At 50.9% G+C, this 25501-nt stretch overlaps 1 protein-coding gene and 1 long non-coding RNA gene across 30 annotated transcripts in view; one reads left to right on the plus strand and one right to left on the minus strand.

The window, feature by feature from the left end:
* On the minus strand, nucleotides 1-17882 carry Dstl1 (dystonin like 1). Of its 20 annotated transcripts, XM_087559819.1 has the most exons (16): nucleotides 7816-7885; nucleotides 6442-6774; nucleotides 6246-6368; nucleotides 5878-5996; nucleotides 5649-5799; nucleotides 5496-5580; nucleotides 5023-5231; nucleotides 4750-4867; nucleotides 4409-4575; nucleotides 1981-2123; nucleotides 1801-1903; nucleotides 1236-1532; nucleotides 810-1034; nucleotides 603-687; nucleotides 361-494; nucleotides 1-237 (listed from the first exon to the last, which is right to left on the minus strand). In XM_087559819.1, the coding sequence occupies exons 2-16, from the start codon at nucleotides 6712-6714 to the stop codon at nucleotides 151-153; spliced, it is 2319 nt and encodes a 772-aa protein (XP_087415945.1). In that variant the 5' UTR covers nucleotides 6715-6774; nucleotides 7816-7885; the 3' UTR covers nucleotides 1-150. The 20 variants fall into 20 exon arrangements, 4 of the variants coding, with proteins under 4 accessions (XP_087415945.1, XP_087415948.1, XP_087415947.1 ...); XR_015625673.1 differs by lacking the exons at nucleotides 6442-6774; nucleotides 7816-7885 and adding an exon at nucleotides 17569-17853 and having other exon boundaries at nucleotides 810-1037; XR_015625666.1 differs by lacking the exon at nucleotides 7816-7885 and having other exon boundaries at nucleotides 361-515; nucleotides 6442-6952.
* LOC102548374 (uncharacterized) overlaps nucleotides 16564-25501 on the plus strand; it is a 17023-nt gene continuing 8085 nt past the window's right edge. For 3 of the 10 annotated variants that reach the window (XR_015625711.1, XR_015625712.1, XR_015625709.1), the window contains exons 1-5: nucleotides 16564-16621; nucleotides 16745-16825; nucleotides 17627-17786; nucleotides 17870-18057; nucleotides 19130-19337. This is a non-coding gene — a long non-coding RNA (uncharacterized LOC102548374). Of the gene's footprint in view, nucleotides 16622-16744; nucleotides 16826-17596; nucleotides 17787-17869; nucleotides 18264-19129; nucleotides 19501-21337; nucleotides 21694-25501 lie in introns of those variants that run through there. The other 7 variants (XR_015625713.1, XR_015625710.1, XR_015625716.1 and 4 more) reach the window with 7 other exon arrangements.

A 25501-nucleotide genomic window follows, 5' to 3' on the forward strand; every position in this document is an offset into this window, starting at 1 on the left:
TTTCAGTTCCCCAAACTCCTCTTTATTGCTGAGAGCGAGAGACACAACCCCACTCTGTGCGGGGACTGTGTGCTACCAGCTCCTGCTCAGTCCCTCGCTGAGCATGCTCTACCACAGCTTCCTGTTCCTATCTGCTGGATCTTGGAGTCTTCACAGCTTCTCCTCAGTAGGCTGCTCTGAGGTTTTGACCTTGTAGGAGCTGGGATCTCTGTGTTCCTTGCCAATTGGCAGCCCTGTCTGCAAGGGGTGGCCAGACTATGCCTCACCATTCAGCTCCCCGCCATCTCCCGGGGCTCAATAAGGTCCTCAGTCCATCAGGAGGACCTAGTCCCTGGCTCTGAAGCCCATACCAGCTCTCACCTTCGGAGACTGGGGTCTGCTAGAGCCCATTCGGATGGAGGTCCAGAGCCTCAGGGTGATGACCTCAGGGGCTGGCACACTAGGAGTCCAGCATAGGAACCTTTCGTGGATCTTCTGGCTGGTTCTTCCCTTTGCTGCTCAGAGATCCCATGTTGCTAGGCCAAAGTGGATGGCAAACCTCTCCTACCCACCCACCACCAGGCCCTGATGGCTTTCATGTCCCTTCCTACCCCAGCTCTCACCTCTGACTGGGTCATTTTTTACCAGAAATTCATCCAGAGCTGCCCAACCACCTCCAACACGAACCATCATGGCTCCTCGTGCTATCTGCAGAGCATGGAGGTTGGGGGAGTCCAGGAATGATACCAAGCCTTCAATACAGGGTTTGGGGACAATTCCTGAGGCTCTGTCCTCCCCACTGCTACAGACCCACACTCACACCTGCTCACCAAGGCTCCCTGGACCTTGGGCCTGCCTCTGGCCACTGGTGTACTTGTCCCTTCTGTGTTCCTTGCTCTGACCACGCTACTGGGCTGTTTCTGGGCACTGGAGAGCCCCGGCTCGAATGTGGTGGAGAACTTGTGGTGAGGTCCACATCTTCCCCAGTTACAGCCAGGCCAGCCTTGTCCAATGTTGCCCTGCTCTCCAGCTGCCAGGAAGCTCTCCATGAGGTCCTACTGGGAAATGTTTCAGTGCTGCCTGTGGCTTCGGGCACAAAGCACACCCCAGACCACTTTATTTTATGTCTAGAAGCAATACAGGTAGTGCCTCCACAAGACCCCCGGTGCTTGTCGGCCCCTTGCTGTGAGGTGAAACCAAGTCCTTTTCATGAGCCCAGTATGTATCGATCTGCTCTTGTATCGCTCTGCCCTTACCTGTTCCTGGTGGCCCTGCTCCAGCTGTTCCCACTCGTCCCTCTCCTCCTGGTTCCTCTTGCTATGCTCTGGCTTCCTGTGATTCCAGTTCTCCATGACCTCTGCCCACCATGGCCTCCAGCTCAGTTCTTCTGGAATCTTCCCCAGGAGGCAAGCTTTAGCTCTACTCCCCAGATCCCCAGGCGGACCCTGGTCAAGACTCCTCAAAGCCAGTATCTCCCTTGGGGCTTGAGTCCAGTACTTTGGGGTCTGAGCCCCAGGCAGCTCCTCTAGCACCCAGCTTTGGGCTTGTACCACCTACGTATTAGGGGAAAATGTTAGGGAACTCGGAGGACCCCGTGACCAAAATTGCCCACCACCTCTTGTGAGCCAATTCCCCCATCCTCCAGAGCCTCTCAGAAGTTCTGCCTAGCACTTTAGGCCTTCCAGCACCTCTGAATGGTCTTCCAGAGGGTGCAGCTCAAGGACAGATGTGTCCAAGGCACAAGAGCCAGTGTCATGAGGCTAACCCTGGATTGATACATTAGTTACAGTGCAGGCCAGAGCCTCTGGCCACTGGTCCCACCTTGGTCCCCAAGGGTTCGGCCTGGCTCAGCCTTTGGGGGCACAACACGAACTTCTCTACAAGGTGAGCGACAAGCAGCAGCATCCCTTCCAGGGTGTGTATCCTGGAGAAGAGATGAACAGACATGAGCAGGGTAGAGGGCCAGTGTGAGTGGGGTGGGAACAGCTGGCACAGGCTCACCTCTCACAGGAGGGGCGAGACATGGCAGCCCGGCAGCCCTGCAGGTCCATCCGAAGTCCCAAGTGGCAGGCGCTCCCATAGGCCGTGTCTCCTCTCCTTCCTAGCCATGACACCGCCAGGGTTTGCTGTCCCCACAGGAACTCCTGCCATCAGAGCAGCCCCTCTGAAAACTATTGGTTTTCAGAGTGGGAACGTTGAAAGGCAAAATCATTTTTCCTCCCTGTGCCTCGCATCTTGAGCCCTCTTCCTTACTCCGTTCGTCCTGTGCCTCGCTGCCCACCATCTTAGCAAGAGGACCACACATGCTGGCCCAGTCCTTCTCCCCCTGGGCCTTTTCAGTGCAGCCTCCGAGTATTGTCCTGATGCTCAGGGCAAGGTGAAGAGAGCCAGCAAGGTCCTCCCTGTGGGTGAACTGTCTCTGCCATCACCACCGCCCGTTCCCAGGTTGGAGTACCAGCCTTAGAAAGAGGCAGCTGCATGTATAACTAACAGTCATACATGTGAGATCGCAGTGGAATGTAGGCTTCAATATGACTGCTGCCCTTTAAAAATGGGGGTCCCCCGGGGCTGGGGATTTAGCTCAGTGGTAGAGCGCTTACCTAGGAAGCGCAAGGCCCTGGGTTCGGTCCCCAGCTCCGAAAAAAAAAGAACCAAAAAAAAATGGGGGTCCCCCAACAACTGGAGCAGGGGCTTCCCGTTCCCCTAAGGACCACCACGTCTGGCCTCAGTGGATGAGGATCTGCCTAGTCCTGCAGTGACTTGGTGTTCGAGGGTGGGTCGATACCCAGGAGGGGCCTCCTCTTTCTCAGAGGAGGAGGGGAAGGGAGCTAGATGAGGAGGGACAAGGGGGGCACTGTGATCCAGATGTAAAGTGAATAAATAAATAGATTAAGGGGGGAAAGAAGGGGGATTTGGGGCCTGGGAGGACAGTTCAGCTGGGAAAGTATTTGCTGAAAAGCATGAGGGTCTGAGTTTATCCCTAGCCTCTATATAAAAAACAGAGAAAACGAATTAGTATGTGGTAATCCCCACTAGAAAGGTGGGGGGTAAGATTCCTGGTACTCCGTGGTCAGCCAGGCTAGACGAATAAGAACTTCAGGTTCAGGGAGAGAGACTCTGACTCATAAAATAAGGCGGAGGGCCAGAGAGAGAGAGCTCGGCAGTTAAGAGCACTTGCCGCCCTTGCAGAGGGCTTCTCTCAGTTTCCAGTACTTAGGTCAGGAGCTCACAGCTGTCTAGAACTTCAGCTGCAGTGAATCTGGTACCTTCTCCTGGTCTCTGTGGGCATCCACAAGTATGTGCGCACCCGAGTGAGACACATATACAGAACAAAATAAATATATCTTTATATAATCTATAATTTACTATTACATATAAGTATGTGATACAAATGATATCACCTGTAATTTATATTAATATGTGATATAAATTATATATATGGAGGAGGAAGACATATGTGTATGCTTGAGGAAGACACTGGATGCACTAGATGTCAGCGTCTGGCCTCCACACGGGTGTGTACAATCATAAACACACACATACAAAATGCACAGAGTGCTCAGGGGAAAGCACGCTCCACGGCAAGGAAAGAGGCAGACCAAAGCCCTCCTCACAGCTCTCAGGAGCCAGCCCTGTCCACTTCAAGCTTCTAGCCCTCAGAACTTTGAGTTAGTATGTAACCACAGTTGGAACTTCCCAGTTGGTGACAACCAGGTCGGGTGGCCCAGGAGACCATCGGAGTCCCAAGCAGGAGAAAGGAATCTGAGAACCAGGGAAGGAACCTAGACCTTCTAGGCAGATAAACCTAGAAGAGTGCCATGCACCCCAGCCACACTATGTTACAGACAAGGGGGCCGCGCGGAGGCTCACTCTTGCTTCTCTGTTGCAATAAACGCTGGACAGTCCCGGACTGTGCTTCATAAGAGAGTAAATTTCTTTCTATCTTGGTCCTTACACAGTTTCTTTCCAGCTGTTTCATAAATAGGATTCATTCATAGCAATGTTTTAACCTTAATTAAGAACTCTGTTTGCCAGAGGAGTCATGTACACACATCAGCCCCTACCCCACCCACATAGCCTGGAGGCTCCACAGTGCTGTCCAAGGAGGAGCCCAGCAGTCAGGGATGGGCTGAACTTAAACCCTGACCTCCCTGGGAGAGCTGTGGCCTTAAAAGGAGATTTGAGGCTGCCTGAAGCTAGGAGCAGAGCTATGAAGTCATCACTAGCGATCCCTCTTGATGGCTCCACTGCCCATGCCCTTTTCCCAATGCCATACTATCCTCATTCCCAGAGCCCTCTGCCTCAGTTCCTCCTACCAGCAAATAACAGCTCAGCCTCAGGGTACCCTAGTTGTCCAGTGTCCCTGTGGTTACCTCTCCTCCTAGGAGACTTTTGATGATACCTTCCTCTCCCAAGTTTCTCAAGATACCTGGAAACCTGAGTTCCAGTCACTCTCAGGCCTCAGTTTCTCAGTGGCTGCCTCCTCTGCCAGGCCACACAAGGTCTGCACAGCTGGCTCCCATATGGCTTTCAGCCCAGCGTCTTGAGTCTCTAACCAGTGCCCTTCCAGGGCCTTCACATCTGCCCGAAGCGTGGCTAGGGAGAGATATGACCACCTGAGAGCCAACCTTGGCAAGACCTTAACACCCACTCCAACCTTGTTTTCTTGAACACAGGAAGGCACCCTGCCTGCCCTAGAGCTTAATCATACCCCAAGGCCTGACAGAAATGTCCCAAGTGCTCCCAGATATCCCCAAGGCCCTGGTGTACCTGATGAGAGGCTCTGTTCCCAGATGGTCACTGTGGGTGCTGCTGCCTGACTAGAAGTCTCTGCCCACTGTGCCAGCTTCTCAAGCCGCTCTGCTAACTGAACCAGCTGGACACTCAGCTGCAGGAGAAAACCGGCAACTGTTGTAGACAGCCCTGGCCCGGGATAGAAAGTACAAACTTCCAGCAACTCTAGCTCCCTGGTAGACTCCTCAGAGGGCATGAGGTTGGTGAGAGGTATTTCTTCTACCTGGAGTCAAGGGGGGTAACAAACACCTGCTTCAGATCCTTGAGCCCTGGATGTATTGAAGCAGACCCTTCCAGTTCATGCTGGGCCTCCAGGCCTGCTGGTGGTGAGGGCTTGGAGGACTCTGTCCTTTGAGTAAACAGCAGCTTTTGCTGGGCACAGGCGATTTGTGACTCAGTCAGCTTTACACGCTCCTGGAATTGCTTCAGCTGCTGTCGCACAAGCTGAGCTTGGTCACCTGCAGCCAGAGGCAAGAGGCCAGGGAGGAAGCGCTGACATTGAAGGAGAATCAGTAGCAGAGATGAGAGCATTAGTAGGGGTCTTGGGAACCATTAACCAGGCAAAGACATTGAGGAGGCTTTGAACTCAGGGCCTAGGCCCTGTACCTGGGAAATGGCACAGATGTGTGCCCTGAGCTAAGGGTAGGCTTTTCAGTGGGCTCCAGAACATGAGCCCTCAGCACTTCTTGCCTGGCTTGGCTGTCCAACTGAGGTCCACTTACTAGTGAGAAGCTCTGCCAGCCTCTGGCCAGTCTGTAAAACCCTTTCCAGGTCCCTGGCGCGTGCCACCACTCCCTCACACACCTCCTGTGAACAAACACAAGACGCTGAGCCTGTGACATCCCACGGACTCCCACCCCAAGCCTGGGCCATACCTGGAGGTACGGCCATGACTCCTCAAGGCACTTGGGCCGCAGCCGCAGCTCAGCCAGTAGCTGTTCAGTCGGGCTCAGCTGCAGCAGCAGAGCCTTGCAGGCTGTTTCAAAGCTCTGTGCTGCTGGCACGAGCTGTTCCAAGAGCTTCCACCTAGGGGTAAAGATGGAGGAGCTATCAGCGGTGCCCCTCCCGCCCTAGAACCCTTACGCCCCCCATCTGTGGCTTCACCTGGTTTCTGCTTGTTGTACCAGCCGGTGCCATTGTGTGCACAGCTCTGACGGGCTCCCTGCCTCTCGTAATCTTGGCTCCATGTGTGGTGCACGCTCCCTCAGCAGCCGTAGGAGCAGCTGCCAGACATGAGGTTGGGGGACTTATGCAGGGTTTTGGGGTCCCTGCTCATCCTCTCACCACTGTCCCCCTTTTAATCAAGGAGCTTCACTGGCCAAGGGGACAATAACAGCTATATGTATTCAGCTCTCCCTGGGGGACCAGATCTATTGTATGCAAGCACATGGTAGTCTATTATTTGCCAGTGGCTTAACCTGGGGCCCATTCAACAGGGTGCCCCCAAGTGTCCCTATCCCCTGGCCCCGTACCTCCTGTTCCCGCAACTGGGAAGCAGCCAAGGTGGCATCTGCAGCCAGGGGTCCTTGTGAAGCCTGCAGTTCCTCCATGCCATCCAGCCAGCTGCACAGTGTGTCCAGGGATGCTAGAAAGACCTGCAAGAAGGGTGAACTCACCTCATCTGGCCTCCTCTTGAACTCCCCACACTCCAGAGCTGCCCTGCCTCACCTGGACTGGCTGCCCTCTATGCTTGCAGGGCCCCATCTCCACAGCCTCTGTCACTACTGTCTCTGTCACCACCACCGTCTCTGTGACCTCTGTCACCTGGACACCACGGGAGCCCCACCAGGTCCAGGGGATCCCTGGTGGAAGTGTGCCCTGAGGAGCTTCGGATGGAGAGAGATCCCCTTGGGTCCTGGGGCTCCTGTGAGTCCTAGGGCTGAAGCGTGAGCGGCTCCTCCTCCCCCCAAGGCAACTGAGCCTTGAAGCAGGGTTTCCCATCCTAGATGCCGAGCAGATTGCCGGGACGGCAAGAACAGCCCTTACACGGCAAGAACAGCCCTTACAAAGGCAGAGGATCCAAATCAGAATCGGGAGGCCCACAGGCTTTCACAGACTGGTGCCAGAGAAACTTCCTGGCATTGGGTAGCTGCCCTGGCTTAGGGGACTGGAGAGAAGAGCTCTCACCTCTGTCTAGCCCTGGGCATCCTACCGTCCCTCAAGCCACTGCTCCACCAGCCCCAGACAGTCTGGCCCCAGCACTTTTCTTCCTCCAGTTTCCTGGGAAACCCAGTGCCCATCCTCAGACATGTGGGTGGGGGAAGGGCTGCAAGGGGGAAGGGGCTTCTAGCTGGAGTTTCTGGCCCCTCCCCCCACAGTTCCTGTGTGTGTGTGTGTGTGTGTGTGTGTGTAGTGGTGGTGGTGGTGGTGGAGTTCACTTCCCACCCAAGACCCAAACAGGCCACTCACATGGCCATAGGGCTGAGATCCCTTTGGGTTAGGAGGTCAAAGAAAGGGAGCTGCTATAATGGGTGCCAGGTTTGCCCTGGGGATGACTAGGAACTATAGGGAACCGGGGGGGGGGTTGGGGGGACATCCACACATACTTTAGGAGGGATTGGAGAGTCATGGGAATTTCCCACAGCTATGTGGCCCCCAGGGAGTCCTGGACTACACCCTTTCCCAGTCACATGGCCACTCCACGGGACTCAGACAACCCCCACCCAAGGCTTCCTGGCACCCTAGACTGGTCTGCTCTGCTTCCAGGAACCTCAGACTTGCCACACAGTCTCCCACCTGAGCCTGGCATGAAATCCCTTCCTCTAACCTGGCATCCCCACTAGGTAGAAGAGAGCAGGAGGGGATGGATGCCAAGGGGGCCTCCATCCAAAATGCTGTATTCATGGACCATGGGTGCCAGCATGACCGCATCCATTCCCCTTTACCTGACCACCACTGATCCATCATATCAAGGAGTGGAATGTGTACTCAACAGAGAAGCTACAAAGCCCTCTCTTGAGGGCCATGCTGGTCCCAGGCCTTCCCTCACTGCTGACAGAGATGACTTGGGAGACTAAAGCTAGCCCTGCCCCATCCACCCACCTCAAGCCTGTGACCACCACCACCACCTCTGCCACCCAGGCTGAGGCCTGCCCCTGCCTCGTTTATCTTTGTCATGCGTTTGTGTTGCTGTTGCCTTGGGAACTTTCCATGGAAAATGTTTGGGTGAGGTGGGCAGGCTGACAGGCCAGGGCAGGCCGCAGACGCACTGTGGGTGGATGGCTGGTGGACGCCTCTCCCAAGAGAGCTTGTCTGCCTCACACCCTAGGACGGCCCACCCTATTCTACCTGCTCTCTTTTCTCAGCCCCCACCCCAGGCCAAGCACCAAGTAGGTACATTCCTGGGGGAACCTTCAGTGGGCTGGAGGGGTGTGTCCCAGCACAAACCTGTCCATACCTGGCCTGCAAACCTCACCCCCTTCTCCTTTAAGGGACCGAGGAGTTCCTAAGAACAGCTGCCCCATCCAGTCTCTGGGCCTTACCCTTGATGGGCTGCTTAGTCTGGAACGCCCTTCTCCCTCCTGCACTGGGTCTCTCTGTAGCTAAGAGGGACTAGGGTAGCCCCTACCTTTAACATCTTGCTTCTGGTTTGTTTTGCTGCCCAAGGCAGAACCAGGTCAACTTTCTGTACAAGTCTCCCTCTTGTTGACCATGACTGGAATAGTAGAGGCTCAGGTCCGGAGGGGTGCTAATGCCTATTTGGTGCCAACCTCCATCTTTCTCCCTTTTCCAAGGTCAAGGTCCTATGTTGAGCTTGGACCTCCTGAACAAGGGTATAGAATATCCTCCATATCAGGACCCTCTCTGGCCCTGTTAACTCTACTCAGAGTCAAAGGCTGTGATAGCCACACTTCATAGAGTCCAGTACTTAGTGGCCATATGACCTCCTTTATACGTGAGGTTCCTGAATTACGGCTGGTGAGTAGTGCGTGGCCAGAAAGGAGCTGTTCTGATCCCACTCCTGACCATCCAAGCAAGGACAGCTGGCTCACAAAAGCCCACGGGCGTGTAACTAGGAGCCTCTCCTAGTCACTGCCCTGGGTCCTCACATGGGCCCCTTTCTTTGAATATCCTTATCCTTTTAAAGGACCCTGCCTTGTACATTCACACTAAGAACACAGCATCCCACTGAGGTGGAAACTTCTAGTTCTTCAATGGTTTGCTGGGGCATACACCTGAAAGGATGCCTTGCTAAAACAAACACGTGAAAGACTGTTTTCCCGAAGTAGACGCAGGTGAAAGGATGTTTGGAAGTAGCAAACTCGTGAAAGGATGCTTGATGAAGGACTGTAAAAATGACCCTACAGACAGTGGGGGACGAGCACTGAGCCTTGTTTGGTTTGATCCGCCTCACTATTCTTTGCTAAAGACACGCGTGTGTTGGTTTGCTTTACCCAGCACTGTTAAGCTCGACTTGTGATAACTCTGACACCGAGAGAAGCTCGCCCAAGAGTTGCTCGCGAGGTTCCTGTGGCAGCTTGCTGCTTCAGTGGCCTTGCCTCATGCCGGTTGGTGACCCTGGTGGTTTCTTCAGGATTGAACTGCAGCTGCCTGGGGTCTGCTTGCCGAGAGGACTGGTCTGCAGCTGCTGAACCATATTTGGTGTTCGCTACAGGGCTGAATTGCTGCCCGAGAAGATCAAGCTCGCCCCTAAATAACGATGCAGGTCCACTTCCCCCCATCCTAATAACTTCTACTACCTCTGCTGGGTGGGAGGCAAAAGCAGACGTTGAACCCTTATTAAAAGTAGGTTGCAAGAGACTTATGCCTATACCCCACCCAGGGGGCCCCCTGAATATTGCCCTTTGCCCTGCTGGTTCCAGCCCTCAGGAGGCCACAGCCCTGTCATTAGGACAAGCAGCCACAAGCACGGGGACACACATAGGACCTCACTGCATGCTGAATCTGGGGTGAAGTTCAGACTGCCAAGAGAAACACAGGCTGCAGCAGATCTGCCACACAGCCCAAACCAGTCCTGGTCAGAGCAATCCCCATGAGTGGACACTCACAACACTTCTAATGGTGGCCAGTGGTCAAACTGGACAGAGTTAATACAGATGAGCGAGCTCCCATACGTTTATGGGACCATAGATCCAGGAGACAGTGATGGGCTTGGCTTTCTGCTGGCAGGAAGGCTGAGACGGCCAGGAGAGTTACCTAGGACTGTGGCCCAGGGTTGGGTGGTGTAGAGGTTTTCCTGTGCAAGGCTTCTGATATAAGGGTGTCTGAGCCCCTGGCGATAGGAGTAGCATGGGAAAGGCTATAGCAGAGCTGACTCAGAAGTCCCTGATGACAAGGGCGTACGTCAGCAGGAGTGGTTCTTTTTCGCAAGACACAAAACTTTCTAGGAAAGAAACCATGATAAAAGAGTGTGGTGCGGGGCTGGGGATTTAGCTCAGTGGTAGAGCGCTTGCCTAGGAAGCGCAAGGCCCTGGGTTCGGTCCCCAGCTCCGAAAAAAAGAACCAAAAAAAAAAAAAAAAAAGAGTGTGGTGCTTTGAATGAGACTATACCTAATAGGTTCATATACTTGAGTACTTGGTCATCAGGGAGTGGAACTGTTGGAAAGGATTAGAAGGATGAGAAGGGATGTCCTTGTTGGAGGAAGCGTGTTAATGGGGGTGGGCGTTGAGGTTTCAAAAGCTCAAGCCAGGCCCAATTATCTCTCTCCCTTGGTCTGTGGATCAACATAGCTCTCAGCTACTGGTCCAGTACAATAAATGCTGCTGTGCTCCCCATCATGATGATAATGGACCAAGCCTTTGAAATAAGCAAGCTCTCAATTGAATGCTTTCTTTCCAAAGAATTGTTGTGGCCATGGTGTTTCTTCACAGCAATAGAACAGGGACCAAAAGCAAAGTCCCCATACTTAGTAACGCATACGTTTTGTGAGAGAAAAGCTTAGACTGTTTGGGGGAGGTAAGTCCTAGGGGCTTACATTCAACCTGGGCAGTAGAGGCTTCTTAGCTCTCCAAGTTGGGGACAAATGGCTGACCATATGCTAAGTCTGAAGTGCTGTGGTCCCAAGAGGAAAAGACGGAACATGAGTTTGATTGATCATAGAAATAAACGAAGCCAAAGGCTGAAAAAGATGGAGAAGGAGGAAAAAGAGGAGGGGGAGGAGGAGGAGGAAAAGAAGAGAAGGGGAGGGGGAGGAGGAAGAGGAAGAAGAGGAGGAAGAGGAAGAGGAGGAAGAAGAAAAATGGAGGAGGAAGAGGAGGAGGAAGCAACTTGCAATGTTCAGCCTAAGGGGAAGGGAACATGAGTACCCAGAGGCTTTGAGCCAGCCTCCAGCCTGGTGAGCTACAAACTGAGGGACCCACAGGACCATGCTGACCGAGATGCAGGATACCCGTCAATCTTTTATCCAGAAGTTCTAGAAAAATCTCATGGTCTCTCAGGGGCACCTTTTTGTTGAACTCTATCTTGAAAGCTACTAAGTTCAACTCCTAAATCCAACCCAGAGAGCAAGATCTTGTGGTGAGAATGTGTTTTTGGCACTTGTCAAGTCGAGGTTGTCAGAATGGGCTGCCATCCAATATGAACGTGGCCTCTCATAAGAGAATGCTTGCTGTGTGAATAGGAGACACACTGATGAGAATGACCCTGCGAGGAGGTGGAGACAGAGGGCTGCAGCCTCCAGATTGGGTGCAGCCTCTGGATTGGAAGCAGAGTAGAAAGTGGCCTTAAGACAAGCTGTCTGAATAGCTGTGAGCCAGTCATGATGACCAGGTATGTGACATCCCATTGGCTTAGTCCAAGTCAGGCTATCTTTAGAGCTGGTGTGGTACCACTGCCGCCTCAGATAGCTACTCTGGAGATAGAGGGAAGAGGGTCCCAGAGAAGGCCAAATAAAGACAATATTCAAGGACACAGATATCTGGCAGATCAGTGTGGATCCGCATTTCACCCCGCTGCTGAGGTCTTGGGCAAACAAAACACAGAGCGCTAGACTGCGATTACCCTGCACTGCTCTCAAGTGCTGGGTGCGAATGAAGCACTGATATACTTCTCAGGGTGGGAAAATGTAGCCTGGGATATGGGAGGCTGAAGACGAGGATCCCAAGCTCTCAGACATCCAGTTGCCGTTGGAAACCGCATGGAATTGGAACAAAGCTGGGGATTCGGGGTGGGGGTGGGGTTCAAACTAGACATCCAGGTGCCACTGGGTTGTGGAGAGTTGGGGACGAAGCTGAGGGTCCACAGACCTGTGACAAGGTTGGGGCCTAGGGGAGGAGAACTCTGGCTTAGCTCGTCAGCAAAAGTCCTTAGCTTAGCAGGGTCCTCTGGGCACAGAGGAGGGGTTTTCTGTGAGAGGCTTAGATAGTGCAGCTCTGTAGACAAAGGCCTTCTCCATGCTCCTCACAGCAGTTCTTGATGAAAGAGGCAGTCCTCAGTTCCAAACTATTTATTGAATGTTCATCGTGGAAAATGAGTGCATACCACCTTCTCAGGGTGGATCAGGAAGGAATGTCTGGGAAGGGAAGCTTTTTGGCTCAACCCTCAGGGTCTGTCTGGATACCTCATGAGCATGGAGAACTCTGTTCTGATCTACATGACCACAGGTCACATTTCCTATGTGGGAAGTATGACACATGTTCCAGGCCAGGTAGGGAGCAGACAGCCGCCTACTGTCTCAGGTGGGTGCCTGGGTACTGGGGACTCTGAACCCGCTCAACCTTACCAAGTTTCCTGGCACAGTCTACTGTCCCACAGGTCAGGGCTCAAGACTCCAAGTAGGGCTCCGGGGTCAGCACACGAGCTTTCCACAATAAGGAGAGTTGGGACACAGAGGGTGAGTGTGGCAGCCACACCTGGACCATCAGTAGCTCTGTGGCTGTCACATTTCTCCACTGCCCCATTTCCACCCCATTCAACCACCCCGACGTACAAGTCAATTTTATTTTTCTCGAAATCACAGTTCTGAAGAATCAGTGAGGTGAAGCTAATGGGTAGTAGGTAGGTCTGAGGGCGCTGCAGGAACTCCTGCAAACGGCACCAGGACACCACTGTACCACTGCAGCCTGGTGGCCCTGGCTTTTGTACACAGACTCCTGGTAAACCTGCCCCCACTGATACCCTCCGGCCCTGGAGATCAGCTTGGCAGGTCAATACAGACATAACAAAGGTATCTGTGCGTGCGCGTGTGCATGTGCGTGGGGGTGGGGAGAGAGAGAGAGAGAGAGAATGTTTTCCTAACAAGTTTGAGGCCTTGGATTCAGTCCAGGCCCTGGGGAGGCAGTGCCAGGAGGATCCACAGGTCTCTCCATGGCCAGTCAATCTAGCTGAATTGAGGAGCTTCAGGTTTAATAAGAAGCCTTTTCTCAGAGCTGGAGAGAGGGCTCAGTGGTTAAGAGCACTGACTGCTCTTCCAGAGGTCCTGAGTTCAAATCCCAGCAACCACATGGTGGCTCACAACCATCTGTAATGAAGTCTGATGCCTTCTTCTGGTGTGTCTGAAGACAGCGACAGTGTACTCGTAGGTAATAAATAAATAAATCTTAAAAAAAAAAAAAGAAGCCTTGTCTCAAAAAACTAATGTGGATAGAGATCAAAAACTGAAACCTGATGAAGACCTCTGACCTTCACATTCGTGTGCACGTACAACAGCCACACACGTGTGCAACCTCTCTACACACAAAAAATTTTAAATTTTAAAAAGAAAATTGGACACATGGGTTGTTGGCCTGCGCCTTTGGCCTGAGCACTGAGAAGCAGAGGCAGGTGGATCATAGAGATGAGTCTGAGGTCAGCCTGGTCCATACAAGGAGTTCCAACCCAGACAGGGCTATGTAGTAAGACCCTGTCTCAAAATGAATTAATTGGGGTTGGAGAGATGGCTCAGAGGTTAAAAGGCACTGGCTGTTCTTTCAGAAGCTCTGGGTTCAATGAGCTGGGGCACCCACACGGCTCATAACTACAGTTCCAAGAGATTTGATGCATCTTCTGGCCTCTGTGGGCACCAGGCAGACACATGGTACACAGACATACAGGCAGGCAAAAATGCTGACACACGTAAAATAATAAACATAGTAATTAAAATTTTAAATTATTTAATTAATTAGAAATAAAAGAAAGTTCCCTGGGGGCAGTTGGTAAAGAGCTAATGAGAGGGAAGTTTACCAGTCCTGCCCAGCCCTTCCAACCAACAGGTGCTTCAAGTTGCCCTGCCTGCCCTTCCCGCCTCTCCCTGCCCTCACCACCCACCCTGACACCGCCTTTCTGGTTTCACTTCCTAAGAGCTCTCACTGGGAGTTCATGCCAGCTCTAGATCTCAGCCCTTTCATTCGGCCGCTCCAGATGGGCAGCAGCTGTTTGCTTTTGGGGAGGCACCTTTATCCCAGTTGAAGACCGCTTTGGCTAAAACATGTCTGCACACTCCAGAAGCTCTCTCAAGACAGGACATGCTGGGCATATCAACCCAGACCAGTAATCCCAACAACTCAAGAGGCAGAGGCAGGCCAACCTGAACAATTTATATAGATCCTATTTAAAGACAAAAAAGTTTCTTTCTGTTTCTTTTTCCTTTCTTTGTTTCCTTGTTTCTTTGTTCTTTGTTTCTCTGTTTGTCTTTCTTTCTCTCTTTCTCTTTTCTCTCTCTTTCTTTTCCTTCTTTTCTTTCTTTCTCTCCCTTTTCCCCCACCTCTCTCTCTCTCTCTCTCTCTCTCTCTCTCTCTCTCTCTCTCTCTCTCTCTCTCTCTAGGTCTAGAGCTGAAGCTCAATGGTAGAAGCCTTGTCAAGCTGCCACCCACTCGCAGGTCCTAGATTCAGTCCTTAGCACAGCCAAAGAAAGGAAAGAAATCTTAAGCTGATCACAGGGGATGCATCCTTGTAACCCCAATAATGCGGAGGCTAAGGTAGGTCAAGGCCAGCCTGTGTGGCATAGGAAGTGACAGAGTAACCCAGACACTGTCTCAAAGCAAGCAATCAAACAAACAGATAAACAAGTCACCAAGATCCACGCTCTGGACAGGCACCCATCAAGCTTCTGCTTCTTGTCTGGTGAGCTCTGGCTTTAGCCTCTTTAGGGCTGCCCATAGACATGGAGACGCTGTACCCCCTACATCTATCACACCATGATCAAGTCCCACACACCTGTGAACCTCTTCCCAAGGTGAAGCCACTAAAGCCCAAAGGCAAGGAGAATCTCTCCTGGGATGACAAGGCTCCAGTGTGCACTTGGACTCCAAGGTTCTCCATGGGCCTCAGAACATCACTAGAGCTCTGGAGAAGGCTGACACTGCTATTGACAGGACCAGACAGATCCAGCAAGAAAGTCAACAGTACATCTCCAAGCCCTTGACTAGAAGTGACACTGAAGGTTGAGAAAAATCATAAGAAAGACAAATCCGGTGACGAGCTTGATTACATGAGCTGTGGCTATCAGTTTACTCCATTCAGAAAACGCCCAGGGAGCAGGGGACATGCTTCCTCTGCCAATCCTGTGTCCTTCCCAGTCCAATAAGCAACGAGGAGATCTGAGCTGCCCGCAAGGCCAAGGATTCTCTTACTTTTCCTCTGTTCCCATAGTCTAGACGCACTCTGAGGACCAGACCCCAAGTCAGGTAGGCGTCTACCCCTCTGCCACACCAGAGGCTGCTCCATTTTCAGGTGAATCTGAGGAGACTTGAGTTGCATGAGGGGTAAGATTCAAGTGACTGAACAAGCAAGGCCAAACTTTGTGTCTCACTGTCTGACTGTACCAGCAAGAGCCCAGGAGCTTGGAATTCTGGACTAGGGTTTGTAGTCCAGCAGCAGGAAGGTAATCAGTATAAGTCAAGTTGTAGCCATCTGTAGATCCACCCTGTCCCCAGCTCTGCCTCAGAGAAATCACCATGAGCTCCTGAGGCTTTGCAAAGTGACCACAGAGAACAGGTAGTTCTTGAGCCTAGAGCATCTGAAACAAGAAACTTCCTGCAGGGCTGCATCTGACAGGCCTTGAGAGGGTGCTACTCGGTCCTGGCAAGATGCTGTATCCGGCTGATTTCCAGTTTTTGCCAGGACACTTAGGGCTCAGTCAGATTTTGTGACAGGTCCCTGTGCTTAGAGTCCCTGTGGTAGATCCAGGAGGGCCTGGATCCTTGACACGAATGCTGCCAGTTTCGTGATGTCATAAGCAACCCCTGAACGGCAGCCTGTCATGCAAAGATGTCCCCAGCTCCTTGGAACCCCCTCAGTATAGGGACCTTCTTCACACCTGTATCCACTGAAGGGGTCACTATCACCAGCCTCTTTCTCTCCCAACCCCTGCACACTTGCTCCTTCCTCTCTCTTCCCCAACCACCACTCAGAGTGCAGGCCACCACCCACAGTGGCTATCCAGACATGGAGCTTCAAATGCTGCTGGTTGGGAGAATGTCCCTGGTGGTCTCTGCTGGGACAATGGGAGGGGGGCATCCTTCCAGCTGGGTGGTGGGGCTAATCCCTGAGGCTCCAGGTAGGGGTCAGAGAGAACAGCAAAAGCAGGCATACAAGGCAGCGGCCACTCATGTAAATGGGCAAGCTCCCTGGGACTTGCTGGCACCCGTGGTGCTGGTTTCTCTATTCACTGGAGTTCCGTTGCTTGTCCCCACCCAACTTTATAAACCCAACAGTTTATGGCAGGCAGCTTGAGAGGCCTGACCTAGCTTTGCAGCTGTCTTGTTTATCTCTGTTAAGGCCAAGGAGAGGAGAAGGGTGTGCTAGGCTCCTCTCTGAAAGGTGATAGGAGTCCACCCTTTTTTGCAGGGCACTGGAGTGCCATGAGAGCTGTTCTCCTGGACTCTGCCCAGGGGCCTCAGCCTAAGAGCTCTACTGAGAAGTGATTCCTCTGAGGACACTCCCCATGCGTGTCTGATGGCTCCATACAAGGTTTATTCCCTACCTTTAGATTGTGTGTGTGTGTGTGTGTGTGTGTGTGTGTGTGTGTGTATGTATGTGTGTGTAGGGGAGGGGGTACTTATGTGTTTCTGAGTTTAGTTTCTCTCCTATCAGTCAAAAGAAGACTCCTGAGGAGTGCTTGTCATGTCTACACACCAGACAGGAAGAAGACAAGCTTCCCTCCAGCTGTGAGAGGTAGGAAAACCCCACAGGGTATAACTTGGCAGGGCTGATGAAAATTCAGAGTGAGTTCAGAAGTCAGCATTCGTATGGAACCGACCCCAGGTAGTTCCAAAGGTCCTGCATGGCTTAGCCCAGTAAAGGCAGACCAGAAACAACCCAGGGACACTGCCAGGCCCCATTAAAAGCCACAGCCCAACTATATAGCCAAACTCTAGGCAGCTGCAAAGAGAGAAAAGGTTCTAGAAATGGCTGAAGAGGGGTGATCAGGTTCTGGGACCTCAAAGGATAAGAGGGTAGAACTGTCATGTCGTGCTACATTCATCGGCAAGGAAATGTACTTTTCTTTAGTGTGGATGTTAAAAAGCTCATAACCTTGGTGCCTAAAATAACAAAAATACATTCTTTCATGACTCTGGAAGCCGGAAGCTCAAAATCAAGGTGTCCTTCACTATATCTCCTTATGTGGGGTGGGGTGGGGAGATATTTGCCCGATTCTCACTCCTAGTGGATCCTTAGATATGGGAGCCCAGCCCCAGTCTCTGCTCCACCTTTGCAGTTTTCTCCCACCTGTGACCTTTAGTCAGCCACAGCTCTCTGCACGGCCTCTAATTACTGCTGTAACCCGCACCACTTTGACACTGACCTGGCCAGGACTACGGGGAGTGAAGAGATAAGAGTCAGCCAGTCAGACAAGACAGATAGACAGACAGACAAGCTGGGATCAGGAGGGCTGTGAGGCTTTGACAGAGACGCACCAGCAAACTCAGCTTACTGATCAAACAGCATGAACAAGAAGTCGGCTCATCTTGGCAGGGGTCTCTCGAGAGGCGTGGTCTCAGGTGGAGGAGGAGTTCCCATGGATCTGAGGCGCTCACTCCGGCTTCATCTGCTCTTCACCAATTACAGTTACAAAGACACTCCTCCTGAGGAAGACCACATTTCCCAAGTATCTGGAGTCAACATTCAGACCACGGTAAGGAGGAAACACACATACGTGTTTGCGTTAACAAGCCCCAGAAAGAACGCAGATCTCACTGTCCTTTGTCCAACGCTCAGGTTTGCTGAAGACAAGGAAATGAATGCCAAATGTTCAATGACCTCACTGAGCTCTTCTGAAGGGCCCTGGCTCACCTGCGGGGCCCTGGCTACCAGCAATGTCTGGGCTTCTTTATAGTAGTCCTGGTTAGACCCCTGCTGTCTCTGGTCCCTCTCCACAACCACTGCTTCTCTGTGACACTGGAGTGGTAAGTTTAGCTTACCCAGCTAACACAACTCAGATCAACAATATGGCGTGGACATAAACCCATCCAGAGACCAGAGCCATAGCCCATTTTGGCTCATAACACCCTGGGGTCACTAAGGGAGGGACAAAACTTCATTTGTCACCTGTTGATGGATTGGATTTAAAAACTGCCCACGAAAATACGCATGTAGTCCTTAGCCCCTGGTATCTCGGAATATGACCTTTTTTGAAAATAGGGTCTTTGGGACTAGTTGAAATGAGGTCATAATCATGAAAGATACATCCCTAATCCAACATGACTGGTCCTTAAAACACCGCTGTGTGCAAGTGTGACACAGAGGTGAAGACATCATGTGACAGTGGGCAGAGTGGGTGATGTACTAAAGCTAAGAGTTTCCCAGGAGCGCAGCACCAGCAGAAGCTGGAGAGGCTAGGAGAGATTCCCCTCAGCCTCACCAGGGCCCGTCATGCCTGACCCCCATCCAGATGTGGTCCAGGGGTGCAAGAAAGTGTTTCTGCTGTGTGAGACCTCCTAGCTTGGCGTGTTGGAGGCATCACCGGGTCCTCATGCACCAGCTCTAGCCCCCGACAGGTGGCTACACCGTGAGCTCAGCCAAGAAGCAGGTGTCATCCAAGTTTGGGTGGGACTCTCCCGGGTACCCTGGCAAGATGAGCAAAGAAAGCACTGGAAGGAGTACGGGTCACTTCCTCATCAGAGCCTATCGTTTAACACAGTGCCTGGGCTGATCTGATGCAGTCTGAGTGTGTGGCCCATCTCTAGCAAGTCCTCAGCTCCTTAGGAAATCTGATCAGGGTCCCCAGGGATGCTCATTTGTTTTGGTTGCTGGGCTTCTGATCACCGGGACTCACGGGTCCGGTGCCCCTGACAATCCCCCCTTCTCCTGGTGGTCACTGCTGTCATACAAGTTTCTATCATTCAGGCAGAGTCAGAGCGCCTTGTGGGCGGAGTCTCTCCCCTGAGATCCCTCAGCTACCGGTGGCTGTACACCTGAGCCTGTAGGGAGTTTCATTGCCTGGTGATGGGCTTGCTCCTCCCTTCACTTTGTTCCCAGGGCATCCGTTTGCAAAGCCTGACAAGGCTGTCAATAGGTCAGGCATCAAATGGTTCTCAAAGCAATTATCCTGAATATTCCATCCTCCGCCACATACCTGCGCCTGCGTGGCTACTCACCAACAAAACTACCACGTGACTCTACCAGCCAGAGGGGCCTGTGGATCCAGTGACCAACTGATGAAATCCAGGGAAGCAGCATGGGGGAGGTGAGTGGCTAAGGGAACGAGCAGCTCCAGAAGCTGCTCTGTGCTTTCTGTCCCCTTTGCCCAGCCTGAGGACTGTGCTTGACCTCCCCTTGGGGCACGGTTGTTGCCACAGCCTGTGGTGACTTTGAGAAAGATCACGACCATAAAAATGCTCATGTGGGTACCCATCTGTGACAAGAGGTGTGGTCTGACTGTCCACCTGAGCTTCTTCCCACCCTCAGCCTCTACCCTCTAAACTCCAGGGCACCCCTTCATATCTGCAAGAGGGTCTAGGAGCCCTGGTAATTTATGCTCACGTCTTTGACCCAGGCACTCTTAGGCATGGCCAGCAGTGTTTCCTGCTCTGCCAGGCACAAGGTGGAGAGGCACCACAGAGAGAAAGGAACTTACGACCGCAGGTTACACAGACGTAAAACCAAGACACCAACATAGACAGTAATAGGAGTAAGCCTAGAGAAAATGGAAAGCTTCAAAGAGGATAATACAAGAGGAAAAAATGGTGCATAAGATGTGGAGAGGCAGGGCACAGGGGTGGCAGGGACCGAGTGAACCTGAGGATCAGGCCAGGTAGCAGAGCCAGCAAGATGGCTCAGTGGGAAGAAGAAGCATTTGTCCTGCAAGCCCAACTACATGAGTTCCGTTCTTGGAGCCAGTTTGTGTTGTAGGACTTGTGTACCCACATGCACACACACAAACACACACATATATACCTGCACTCATACACACATATATACATGCAAACATGCACATATACACACATGCAAACATGCACACACACATATAAATGCACACATGCATACATGCACATACAAATACATGCGTATATATGCACATGCAATATACGCATATACACATATGTGCATACACATATACATGCACACACATACACACATATATCCACATATACATGCACACACATACACACATATATGCACACATACACACACATATATGCACACATACACACATATGAACACATATCACACACACACATTCATCTCAGCAACAATATCACAAAATTAAAAACAAATAACTAACTTTTAAAAAAGAAGAACAGAGTAAGAAACCAATCAATGTCCAGGGGAGAGGTGGCAGAGGTGAGGGAGGGCACATTGCCCCAGAGGCTTTAGAGGAGACCGGAACCAGGCCTGCTTCCTAGAACTAGAGGGAGGAGGGAGATCACGGGGATAAGAGGCTCCAGAGGGTTAGGGAAGACAGAGCTGTGCCCTGAGCCCACGGCAAAGCTGAAAACACTGAAGACAAGAGGGAAATTGTACAGGTCCTGATAGCAAAGGAAGAAAGCTGGGGCGGGCTCCGTGGAGGGTTTCACAGCAGTGGTGCAGAGTGTGAGAGACAATAGAGTGTTGTTCTGAGGCACTGACAGGGAAGACCTCCAGCCTTAGCCGTTTATACACAGCCATTCAGACAGCATTCAAGAAAAGGTCAGGATAAAGACAACACCCTCAGACTCCAAGTCTTCCCAGGGTGAGAGCATTGTGGGGGTGTCAGAGGCGAAAAAGGCAGGCATGAGATATCAGGGAGGGAGCGTTCCCCCAGACTGGAGGGAAAAGAGACAGAAAAATTGAACAGCAGAAATGGGTGTTCACACAGATGGGCCATAGAGTAGCCTTGGGTTTGGTGGCCATCTTCCTCTTCAGGGATGTTGGCATGGGTGAACCATGAAGATGGAGAGACAGGCAGGAGTGTGAGCCTTAGGGACAGCCAAGCTACAAACAAAAGGCTAAATGTTTCTGAATTAGTGAGAAAAAACATGATCCATTCTCAGGAAAGCAAAGTGGAGAGGAAGTAAAATGCCACGGTAAGGCTGTGGAGTCCCTAAGCACTATGTAGTTCTGGCTATCCTGGAATTCACTCTATAGACCAGGCTGGCCTCAACTCAGAAATCTATCAGCCTGTTTCCTGAGTGCTGGTATTAAAGATGTGCACCACCACTGCCCAGCAGAGAGTGACTTTAAAACAATCATTTTTTTTTATCTCAGGTACACTGATATTTGGCCTGCATGGATGTCTGTGTGAGGGTGTCGGATCCCTGGAACTTAAGCTACAGACGGTTGTGTGCTGCCATGTGGGTCCAGGGAATCGAAACCCAGTCCTCTGGAAGAGAAAGCAGTGTGCTTAACTCCTGAGCCATCTCTCTAACCCAGAAAATAACTTTTAATAAGATCTATCAACATGTAGCCTCCTTCTATTTAGGAGAGGGCAATCATCCCTTGCAGCCCAGGCCTGGCTTCAAGGATGACCTTAATTTTTATGTTCCTTCCTAGATTTCCCAAGTACTCTGTGTGTGTGTGTGTCTGTGTGTGTGTGTGTGTGTGTGTGTGTGTGTGTGTGTGTACCATGTACATGCTGGGTACCCCTGGAGGTCAGAAGATGGACTCATACTCCCTTGAACTGGAGTTACGAATAATTGTAAGTTACCATGTGGGTGCTGGGAACTAAATCCAGGCTCTCTGGAAGAGCAACAAGTGTTCTTAACTGCTCAGCCATTTCTCCAGACCCCCCTTAGTTAATTCTGATCAACTAGATTAGAGAATTGTTGGAATCGAACTTAAAAATAATAGGACTTGCTTAGTATGGTGACTCATGTATTTAATCCTGGCATTCAAGGAGAGGCAGATGGAACTCTGTGAGTTCTGGGCCAGCCTGCAGCTACACACTGAGGACCATTAATTAATTAATTAATTAAGTAAGTAAGTAAGTAAGTAAATAAGTAAGTGTATGTAAACTAAACAAAGAAAAATAATAAGGTTGGAGGGGTGCCTCAGTGTAAGCTTGAGTTTTGAAGCCCAGCACACAGAGAAAGTCAGGTGTGCTGATATGTACCTATAATCCCAGCTCTGGGAGGCAGGAACAAAAGGACCCCAGGAGGGAGAGGGGCTTGCTGGGTAGCCAGAGAGAAAGAGAAGACAGTGATCCAAGGACACTCTGGCATTCACTAGTACATGCACACCCCCACATATGCATGTTCCCCCATACACATAAGACAGACAGACAGACACACAGAAACAGAGATAGAGACAGAGAATGAATGAATGCAGGAGACCAAGAAGGGAGGCATATAATTATAATTTTTGGCTGCCGACAAGAAAGGCCATTGTAGACTCTCTGGGTCCTGACGTGCTCTGCTGAGAACTACTACACGGACTGAAAACAAGAGATGCCAGCCAGGAGTCTCCCTGGAGACAGCTCCCAGCAACAGGCTATGTCACTGTTGAGCGGCCATGGAGCCCCGCAGTGGACTGAGGAGCTTTGTCTCACAACATTGAACAAACATCTCCTCTCTGGCTTTAAAACTTCCCCTTGGTCAGCCTCCTCCTGTGCTCCGCCATCCCTCCTAGTGCTCCTCCTGGGTGTGCAGGTACTGTCCTCCCAACGAACCTCATTTTCTTCAGAGAATCTGTTATGCAGAATTTCAAACAGAGATCTTTTTTTAAATTTTTAAAAATTTTTTTATTAATCATTCCATTTGTTTAAATCTCATATAATATTCTTAAAGGAAAGGAGAAGTTTCATACTCCTGATAACAGAAGTGCTCACAGCCTGCCCTCTCCTTCCTGGTCTCCAAGGAAAAGCAAACAGCAAAGAACTTAGGATGTAAAAACAGCCACATGGAGCGCCTGGGCTGTGGCTCCCCAGATGCTATTGGACGAGAGAGACCCGCCCCAGGCACAGCACACATGCTGCCAACTTTGTGCATTTATCAGGTCACAAGGACATTTCAGTCACAGCAGGGCAATCCCAGCTAGGGGTGATGGGGCACACATTAAAACCCAGTGCTCGGGCAGATTTCTCCAGGCAGGCCAGACCTGCAGAGAGAGACCCTGTCCAAAACCACCCACACACACACACACACACACACACACACACACACACACACACACACACACACGTCAATACCACTGACTGACCTCGGACAGAAAAACAACAACCAAGTTCCATTAATATTAATAATCTCTAACAAAGAAACCGGTGGAGCAATGACCGAAAGTGCATTCACAGATCCCCTGTTTCCTCACTAGCAGGAATGCCAGCCTGGGTGTGTGGGTGGGCACACACTTCCCAGGGTAAGCTGTAGACATACAACTAGGTGTGAGTCAGAGTAACTCACCACCTACTACCCTCAGACTCCTTCTCCCCAGCGCCCATCAGTTAAGACACTGGCCCAGCAGTGGCCAACCCTTCAACTAGGGCAAGAGAAGAGCAACTGGGGGAGGGAGGGAGGGAAGGAGGGGAGGATGGAGGGAGGGAGGGAGGGTGGGAGGGAGGGAGGGAGGGAGGGACAGAAGAGAGGCTGGGCAGCCCCCGTCCCTGCCCACCTCTTTTGGAGGCTTTAGGATAGAGGAACATATTTCCTTCTAGTGAAGCTCCTACACTCAGGGGTCTTTTTGTAGCATCGGCCCAGCCCAGCCCCACATGACACATCACACATTAGACACCATCAGTGCATGATGGCACTATCTTTAATTCCAGCACTCAGGGAGCAAAGGCAGGCAGATAAATATCTGTGAGTTCAAAGCCAGCCTTGTCTATACAGTGAGTTCCAGGACAGCCAGGGCTACACAGTGAGATCCTGTCTCAAAGAGAAAAAAAAAAAATAACCAGAACCGCCTCACTAAATAACTCTTAAAACAGTCTAGGGATTAAAAAGCAAATTTATTTTTGAGACAGGATCTCAATAAAGCAAATTCTTTCATACCGAGGACCGAATAATTAAAATATCACATGTATTTTGTGAAGTGCCGGCAGAGTCTTTTGAACGAATGTGGGGTTTTGGAAACAAACGTGTTATCAGGAAGCAAGAGAAATTAAAGGCAAAAGAGTTAAGAACTCCAGAACACCAAAAGAAACACGAGGCAGGAATCAGTAAGAGGAAAACCAAAGGGACATGACCCTAACACCAGCATGAATAACTAAACCTAAGGCTTATTCTTTAGAGATTAATCAAGAAAATGGTTGACAAGAGGAATTATGAAAATTAGAGGGGCTGAAGAGTTGACTCAACAATTAAGAGCACTGGCTGCTCTTCCAGAGGATCTGGGTTCAATTCCCACTGCCTACATGGTAGCTCACAACTGTCTATAACTCCAGTTCCAGGGTATCTATTTCTCACCCAGACACCCATACAGGTCAAACACCAATGCACACGATAAAGTTAAATTAAATAAATTTGAAAAGGTGCAAATCAAAACTAAGAACAATAAAATTGGGAAGCAAGTGTGGCTACAAAGAAAACTGTTTTTAGATAAGACCCTCAAACATCTGGATGCAAGGGACACATTCCCAGAGACAAAAACAAAATTTTAAAAGAGCTAGAGGGTTTAGAATAATAAAGTATTTTCCTCTGTGAAGACTCCAGACTCAGAGCATTGAAAAAGGAAATGCTACAAGGTTTTTATGGTGTGTGTGTGTGTGTGTGTGTGTGTGTGTGTGTGAGAGAGAGAGAGAGAGAGAGAGAGAGAGAGAGTATGTGTGTGTGTGTGTGTGTGTTTGTGAGAGAGAGAGAGAGAGAGAGAGAGAGAGAGGCTCTTCCAGTGTGACTGAAAGAGGACACTACAAAGTCAACTTCCACACGCACCCACAGACACCCACAAACACATACGCACCCCTTTCTTTCTCTCTCTGCTTAGTTACTTCCTAACACCCAAACTAGAAGTTTAATATAACCAAGATTTCTGGCCAGGTCATGTGCCTGGTAAGCTTTAAAATAACTAGGACACAGAACACAGAGCTGAGGAGCTGGGAGATGGCTCAGAGGTTAAAAGCACATAGTTCTCTAGCAGGGGACCTGAGTTCTTCCACATGAGGCAACTCACAAGCATTTGCAACGCTAGATCCTGAAGAACTGACACGTCTGGCCTCTGCGGGCACTTGCTGTCATGTGTGCATACCCATAAGCACACACATGTGCGCGCACACACACACACACACACACACATATATAATTAAAAATGAAATAAATCTTTAAAAATAAACCATGAAAAGGCTAGAGGGATGAATCAGAGACAAAGAGCACTGGGTATTCTTGCAAAGGACCTAGGTTTGATTCCTAGCACCCACATGGTGGCTCCTAACTACCTGTATTATAACTCCAGTCCAAACAGATCCTCTTCTAGCGCCTGTGGGTATCAGGCACATACGTGATA

This window comes from Rattus norvegicus, chromosome 7 (genome assembly GCF_021556685.1).
Source record: "Rattus norvegicus strain SHRSP/BbbUtx chromosome 7, alternate assembly SHRSP_T2T, whole genome shotgun sequence".
NCBI lineage: Eukaryota > Metazoa > Chordata > Mammalia > Rodentia > Muridae > Rattus > Rattus norvegicus.

Bases quoted from the DNA above. Each gene is read 5' to 3' on its own strand.
- Dstl1 (XM_087559819.1), bottom strand. From the start codon at position 6,714: ATGGGAAACCCTGCTTCAAGGCTCAGTTGCCTTGGGGGGAGGAGGAGC. The intron at 5,997-6,245 runs GTACGGGGCCAG...CATGTCTGGCAG, and splicing joins CCCAGTTGCGGGAACAGGAG to CTGCTCCTACGGCTGCTGAG. The intron at 238-360 runs GTGAGAGCTGGT...CACCCCTTGCAG, and splicing joins GCAGACCCCAGTCTCCGAAG to ACAGGGCTGCCAATTGGCAA.